Source organism: Setaria viridis, chromosome 8 (genome assembly GCF_005286985.2).
Source record: "Setaria viridis chromosome 8, Setaria_viridis_v4.0, whole genome shotgun sequence".
Taxonomy (NCBI): Eukaryota; Viridiplantae; Streptophyta; class Magnoliopsida; order Poales; family Poaceae; genus Setaria; species Setaria viridis.
In genome coordinates this window covers 41,010,509-41,018,748 of record NC_048270.2, presented here as the reverse complement: position 1 = coordinate 41,018,748, position 8,240 = coordinate 41,010,509, and the positions used below count along the sequence as shown (strand labels likewise).

The 8,240-nt window shown below is 51.0% G+C and overlaps 1 protein-coding gene across 1 annotated transcript; it reads right to left on the bottom strand.

Moving 5' to 3' along the window:
• Nucleotides 1–5,296: 5,296 nt before the first annotated feature.
• On the bottom strand, nucleotides 5,297–7,846 carry LOC117834106 (uncharacterized). Its single transcript, XM_034713722.2, has 2 exons — nucleotides 6,343–7,846; nucleotides 5,297–5,429 (listed from the first exon to the last, which is right to left on the bottom strand). The coding sequence occupies exons 1-2, from the start codon at nucleotides 7,674–7,676 to the stop codon at nucleotides 5,297–5,299; spliced, it is 1,467 nt and encodes a 488-aa protein (XP_034569613.1). The 5' UTR covers nucleotides 7,677–7,846.
• Between the last annotated feature and the right edge of the window lie 394 nt (nucleotides 7,847–8,240).

Below are 8,240 nucleotides of genomic sequence, written 5' to 3'. Positions count from 1 at the left end.
GGCCGGCCGGCGCAGTCCTCGGCGAGCGAGGAGGCGGTGGCGTCCCCTTCGACGACCCCGCACCGCCGCCTGCTGAGGTGGATGAAGCGGTCCAGGATCAGCCAGCTGCTGTCGCCCGTCGCCGGCAGAGGGGGCTCCGTCCACCCCGGGGCGCGCGGCGGCGGAGAGGCGGCGGGCTTCGTCATCAAAAAATTACAGTTGCAACATTAAAAAAATATGCGAAAACATGACTACGTCGTTCGACTCCGAGACAGAAAATTCCCGCCGCAATAGGAACACTATGTTTCATGCAACATTCATTGTGAAACATGCGGAACCAATAATTGCAACATCGAATGTTTAACTATTGAAACATCCGTACTGTAGCATTACCCTGTAAACAAAGAAAAGATAAGTTTACCCGTTTTTTTCAAATTTTATTGGAGGTTCATTAGTGTCGGATTTAAATTTTGGACGTGTGGTTCAGTAAGTTTTTTGATCTTTCGCGTGTGGTGGAGACGCTTGTCGTGTCGTGCGTGAATGCGTGATCCCCTTCTTCCGGCATGCACGCCGCCGCATCACATCTCGTCGCGTCCAGATGAAACCCTACCCCTGCCGCCGTCGTACGTAAGAAACTCCGCCGACTTATCCTACTGCGGCGGCATGGAGCAAGGCCACCGGAGCCGGCGGAAACCCTCCCGGACGCGACCAAACGGGCATGGAGAGAGGAGGAAGCCTGCAGCCACCTCTCCGACTCCGAAGCGATCCCCCGGCCCGGATCAGCTGACGAAGCCCGCCGCCGCCTCTCCGCCGCGGCGCGCCCCCGGGTGGACGGAGCCTCCTTCGCCGGGGGCGGGCGACGGCAGCTGGCTGATCCTGGACCGCTTCGTCCACCTCAGCAGGCGGCGGCGCGGGGTCGTCGCAGGGGACGCCACCGCCTCCTCGCTCGCCGAGCCACCGAGGAGTGCGCCGGCCGGCAAGTCCGTGCCTCCCTCCAAATCGCCGACCCGCCCGCGGTGTCCCGCCTCTACCTCCACTGGTCCAGCAGGCCGCAGATCCGTGGCTTCGGGAAGCCCGTCGCCATCGCCGCCCACCGCAACTCCATCCTCTTCCGGATGTCCGTCCCCTTTGAGGATTCCACGTGGTGGACCGAGGTCTACTCCTTCCCCCTCGTCTACCTGGTCTACTCTTGCTCCTCCTCCTCCTCCTCATCGCCGCCGGCGCCGTCCCTGACAGCGCTTCCACCTTGCTTCGACGGCGGCAAAACCGACCCCCTGTTTGACAAGTACTTCCAACCGTACCGGCGCCAGCAGCAGCGCTTCATTTTCGACGAAAGCATGGGCATCCTCTGCCATGGCGACAATGGGGAATTCACTGTGGCAGACCTCACATATCGTTATCGCCAGGAGGTCGACTTCTGCTTGCTGCACCATCCGCCTTCTGCCGGCATTCCGCTGAAATGGAGTGTTAACAGGCTGCAGATCCCTCTAGAAATGAAGATCGATCTCTACTCGTGGATGACTGATGTTGTCGTCCCCATCGGACAGCCAGAGCAGCTCAATTCAGCAGCAACTCCACTACATCAGGCTCTCAAGTCTCGCCGCCTCTACATCATCGACGACCCCGGCGCACCTGACCCGTTTGGGCGTGTCTGCGTCACTGATGCTGGCATCATTAAGCTCGTCTGCATCCTCACCAAACATCCTCCTCACTACGGGAAAGCTAAAAATTGCTGAGTGTATTTTTTTTGCCGAGTGTATTTTTTCGAGCACTTGGCAAACAAGCTCTTCGCCGAATACCAAGCCAAAAACACTCGGCAAATTGGGGCTTTGCCGAGTGTCAAATAAAAAACACTCGGCAAAGAGCCCTCTTTGCCGAGTGTCAAAAAGACACGGCTTTGCCGAGTGTCAAAAAAAACACTCGGCAAAGAGGGGGGTTTGCCAAGTGTTTTTTTTGACACTCGGCAAAAAAATATGTTTTTTTTCCTCTTTTCACCATGTAATTTTTTCTACTCCCCACATACAACATGTGGTACTCCATGTTAAAATTTGGTATATTTTTGGATTTATTTGCTATATTTATTTAATTAATTGCATTTCAAGGAAATTTTTGGTATAAGTCAAATTTGAACTGCAAGTGATTCAAATTATGGAACAAAATGAGTAGAAAAATGATATTCATGTTATTTAGCCCAATTTGAGACCTGACCCATGAAATGAAAAGAAATTTCGAACATCTTGTGTAGGAAACACGACCATGAACGTGTGGCAATAGTATTTTTAAATTGTAAAAAAACAAGCAAATTCTGAAAATCATGAGATTTGTCATGATATGATGATATAATACGTGGAGGCTGTGGAAAAAAAATTGAGAAGATTTTGCATTTTTCATCATGTACAATGATTACAAACCGAAGCATCTCAGAAGAAGAATAGTAACTTTGAGAGGATTCGATAAGATTTAGAGTCGAAGTGACGGTCGAGTTTGGTTTGACTACAAAACTTTTTGCATAATCAATAGAGAACATATATTGGTTCGTGTGAAAATTTGGTATTTTTTTGAAACTATTGGATATTTTTTAATTTTTTTTCAAAAAAAACTTTGCCGAGTGTCCTACGTTGGACACTCGGCAAAGAAACCCTTTACCGAGTGTCCACATAGGACACTCGGCGATACTTTTTAACCAGATTGCCCCCCTCAAAACACCCGCCCCCCCCCCCCCCCACCCCCCCTCTTCACGCCGCCCCCCTCCTCCTCCCCTCACGCCGCCCCCCCTCCTCTCACGCCGGGCCCCTCCTCCTCCCCTGCACGCCGCCGCCCCCCTCCTCCTCCCCTCCCGCTGGACGCCGCCTCCCTCCCGCCGGACGCCGCCTCCCCTCTCCCATTCTCCCCCGGCGGGGGCCAAATCCAGGCGAGGATGGGAGGGCGGCCCTCCCTCCCCCGGCGGACGGGCCAGATCCGGGCGGCGGGGGCTAGATCCGGGTGAGGATGGGAGGCGGCCCTCCCTCCCCCGGCCGGATCCCCTCCCCAGCGACGCGCGGCCTGCCACCGTCGTCTCCATCATCCTCGTCGACAAGGTCGGCCGCCGAAAGTTCCAGGTGGCCCGCCCCTCCCCGGCGGATGTGGCGGCGTGGCGGGTGGCGGCCGTGGCGAGGCGGCGTGGTGGCGGGTGGCAGTTGTGGCGGTGGTGGAGGCCGGTGGGCGGCGGCTGTGGCGAGGCGGCGATGGTGGAGGCCGGTGGTGGTGGCTGGCAGTGGTGGCGGTGGTGGTGGCTGCTGGCGTTTTTGGTTTTTTTTTATTTTTTTCGAAAAATATGTTTGCCGAGTGTTTTTTTGTCACTCGGCAAAAGCTTCGCCGAGTGCACGACATAAAACACTCAGTAAAGTTAACTTTGCCGACTCAAAATTTACCGTGTGCTGTTTGCCGAGTGTTACACTCGGCAAACGTTTTATCAAGTGTTTTTGGGCCTTCGCCGAGTGCCCCAGGTACTCGGCGAACTTTCTGTTTCCCGTAGTGCCTCCTGATGATGAATTCACCATCATAACATGGACGTTGGTTGACATCAACCAAGGCAGCTGGAGGAAGGATGTGGACATCATCGTCGGAGCCGATGAGTTCTTTGGGCTTTGCAATGCTGCCAAGAGCTGCCTTCCACGGGTGCGGCCGAATTTCCCCGTGGTGAGCTTGGTTGATCCAGATGTCATCTGTTTCCTGCTCAAGGAAAAGGACCGCAACGTTTCATGGATGGTTGAGGTCAACATGAGGAACAAGGTTCTGCAGTCTAGCGCCATCTATATCAATGAAGAAGGAGGACCTCCCTCTGAAAGGGACCGCATAAGAACTTTCTTTGGCCACTCCTTCATCCCCACAAAGTTCTCCTCTTAGTTGGCTGAGGATGCCATCACAAGGTACTACAAGCTGTATCTCCTTATTATTCAGTGCATTTACCTCTGCAGTTGCTTCTTGCTTGTATCGCTTTGCATAGTCTTAAAACTATTACTAGTTACATTGTTCTGCTTAGGACCCTCTAGTGTACATGTTAATACAAGAAGGGAACATGATGGTAGTTAATGGCTAGGCGCGATTGCCATATCCACACATTGCCGATATATCTATATATGCTGGGTTAAATGAGTAGCCAATCTGTTGACAAACTATAATCCAATCTGCTAAACATTGTCATGGTTTAAAACCAATGCAACTCTATGCTGTAAGAGAGCAACAGAAATGCCGTTACGCTTAGACTTTGCTTGACGCGACCATGGCTCTAGAAATGCCGTTACGCTTAGACTTTTCTATGAACCCAATTACCCAACTTGATTTTCTTACAGTTCTGATGACACAGTCAGGAACATCGATTTCTTTGTGACTCTGCTTTCTTTCGTGCAGTCGGAAGCTAAGTGAAAAGATGCAGAAGGCAAGGCAAGGGAGAGCAATGCAGAAGGGTGGATTGGAACCAGGGGCGGATCCAGAACGGGGCTGCGCTCCGGGCTGAGCTGTTGAATCACACCTAAAATAGTCTAATTTTGTCTCCTAAGCCTCATTTTGTTAGGCTAAATAGCACGTAGGTTAAAGGGACTCCATGATCTCGCCTCGGGCTGCAGCCCGGGCAGCCCGGGCCCTGGATCCGCCCCTGATTGGAACCACAATCAGAGTGATTTGCAGGAGCAGGCGATGCAGTCTGTGGCCAATGAGGATACACATGCATACTCTTGAGACGTACACAATAAAATTAATGATTAAGAAAACTCAATCATATTCAAGTCAATCCTTGTATATATGGGGTAATTAATTTTAGGGGCATAATCCCAGTTTATGTTCTTGCTCTTTGGAGTAATTAATTTTTTTCCTTTTGGCTACTCTCTAAGAACAAGGTGCTTACCAGAGAAAACTTAGAAAAAGAATGAAATTAGAAGATAAAATGCCACGTGAAGAGGATGGATGGACCTGCCTCCGACGAACGAGGCTCTGGCGACATCCCCACCCCGCCAGAGGGAGGAGAAGGGTGAAGGGAAGAGGCGAACACTGCCAAATCTAGATCCCGATTGAGGAGGTGCGAGGGGTCAGGAGGAGGGCCGGGTTGGTTGCTGCTGGCGCTCGAGTGGCCGCCGGCAGGGGGCTTTGGACGCCGGGACCGAAATGGTCACCGGCGAGGGGAGCGGCTCTTGCAATATAAGCTCACCAAACATAAGCCGATGGCAATAATATACTACTTGAAATAATTGTAAGGCGCTAGTCTGTCACTTCCTCGATTCAGCGGCAGATCACTTCCTCGACTGTCACCACCAACCCATGCACCACCAACCCATATGCATGCTCAAGCACGGCATTTGGCTGCCTTCGATTCAGTAACATGCTCCTTCAATTCGGCTTGCTCCACTTCCAACTGACTCTTCTTTTGTGCCACCCTGCGCTGCTTTGCCTTCTGCATCATTTCACTTAGTTCCCGACTGCACAAAAAGAAGAAATAGTCAAGCCTTCTGCATCATTTCACTTAGTTCCCGACTGCACAAAAAGAAGAAATAGTCACAAGGCAAATCTCGCAATGCAACTAGTTCCCGATCACATGAAAAAGAAAAAGGTAGACAACAATTAAGCACTAGTTCATTAATTCACAGCAATAATAATATATAACGGGATGTATCTTTCTGAGATGGCTGCCTGCTGGGTTCTTGTGGGTTAATCAGACACAGATCCGATCTAGCTGCCGTTTATTAACTCGGTGGACATGATTATGTGGTCGGATTATTCACCGCAGAAGAAAATAGTTCGGCGTAATTTATCGCATAGATTTAGACAATATAATTCTAACTTAGCACGATAGGGGGGCATAGTTATACCAGGTACACTCAAACTGCTTAATGATGATATGGGAGCACTTCGACAATCTACGAGCGGCATCCAGCTGATAAAACAATAAATTTGCTACTAGACGATAGTCTGCCTGTCTGAATTTACTCCAGATAAGATTGATGGGATAAAAATTACTTGAGGGGCAACATTCAATCCTAGAGGACATACATACAATGTACAATACCAAGAAACAGTTGAATGGATATTTAGAGGAATGATTAGGTAGGGTTTATGTATCAACACATCAAACTACATACTGTTCAGAGATAGGTTGGCCATTAATTTAACTCAAACCAATAAAAGAAGAGGATTTGCTATGTTTCAATATGCTAATCACCTACGCTACATCCCCCATCGTGTCCTCTTCATGCTTCAAAATGTACAAAAAAAATGCACTAGAGGCTGCTAAACACGATAAATTTAGTAAAAATAGTTTAAAGACTGGAAGTGCACAAATGATAAGCCACAAGGCATAAACAAATGACACAAGTAAAGAAGATGTAAAGTTACCTTTTGATGGCATCCATGCCCAGGTAATTGGAGAGTCCGCTAGGGATGAAGGAGTGTCCATCAAAGACGATCCTGCGAGCCCTAGGCCTGTCAGTGGTGCACCCTTCTTCCTCTTCATTGATATAGATGGCGGATGACTTGAGCATCTTGTTCCCCATGTCGACTTCAATTATCCAGTAAGTGGTGTGGTCCTCCTTCAACAGGAAGCAGAATTCATCTGGATTTACCAAGCTAACCAGAGGAAACATAGGCTTCACCTGTGGAAGGCTCTGGCCATTGTAAAGACCCCAGAACTCGGCTGCCTCCATGGTGTGATCTCTGCACCATTGCCCACTTCGGTAGAAGTTAGGCAATGTCCACGACCTTATTGTGAAAGGAGATCGCGCTCGGTTGGCTTTACGGGTGGTAACGCAGACGAGCTTGAGCGTGAAATCAGCAGTGACGCAGACACATCGAGCTCTGTCAGGGCAGTCTCCATCGGGATGTGGGCGGCGGTCAGATTGCAAAGCTTCATCAGGCAGCGGGATGTAATGGAGCAGCTGATCTGTGGTGCTCTTGACGCTGGCACGGAGGACGTCAACAACAAGTATGCCCTGGTAGTTGTCAACCCAGCACAAGAAGCGTCCATGAAGGGGGATGATGGCGTCAGTGATCCAACGGCGAACACTGGGGCCTTTGGGTATCCGCACCTTCTTAATCATCCAGTCTGCTTCTTCTTCTTCTTCAGTGTTCTTGTGCGAGGCAGAAGCAGGAAGAGCATGGTGGTGCAGCAGGCAGAGCTCGCCTTCCAGGCCGAAGTTGGTGAAATCCACGACCGTGAACCCGCCTTCGCTGCCGTGGCACAGGAGGCCGATTTGGTCCTCCGCCATGAGTCTCTGCTGCAAGCGCTGGTAGGGCTTGAAGTAAATGTCCTCATCGGGGGTGCTGACGCCACCGATGAAACAAGTGCGAAGCCGATGGAGCGACGGAGGCGACGAGAAGGCCGAGTAGACGAACATGTCGATGGGGAAGCTGGCGGTGTCCTTGCAGGTCATTGGATCCTCCAGGGGCACGATAGCCCTGAAGAGGATGGAGTGGTTGTCGGCGGCGATCACGCATGGCTCCCGCAGGCGGCCTTCGAACTCCGGCCTGCTCGGCCAGTCGAGGTACAGGCGGGACACCGCGGGAGAGTCGGCGACCCGGATGGAGGCGCGGATGGGCCTGTCGGTGCAGGTGTAGGAGATCTCCGACGCTGTGCCGTCCGCTTCGTCCTCCACGTCCCGGTCGGTGCGGTGGATGAAGCGGTCGAGGATTATCCAGGAGGGGCGGGCGGGAATCGACGGGAATGGATCCATGGAGTTGGGATCTAGGGTTCCTCTCGCCGGCGGCTGCTGTGGGGACGGAAGGGGATGACGAAAGTGGACCGAGGCCACGCACCGTATTCATGTCCTCCAAAATTACCATCGTATCATTTGCTTCGAGACAGAAACGTATTTGTATTCAACGCAAATTCTTATGGTTCTGTTCAAATTCGGACCAACGACAGGTCAAATTGGTTAATTCCCTTTGAATTGAGTGTGTACTTTACTACGTTTGAGGATTAGAGCAAGATTATCACACCCTGAAATTCAAAAATCCATCCATCGCCAACACCGGCAGCTTCCCCATCGACATGTTCATCTACTCGGCCTTCTCGTACGTCGCCGCCAGTCGCTCCATCAGCTTCGCAATTGTTTCACCGGTGGCGTCAGCACCCCCGACGAGGACATTTAGGTGGTGTTTGGTTGGCTCAAATGTAACGTAATATGATTACTGAAGGTAACGAATCTCATTACATATGTTTGGTTGCGGTGGTTTGTAATCAATTGACACTGTAATCGAATCCCTTACCTAAATAATATATGTACAAGCTTGTTACC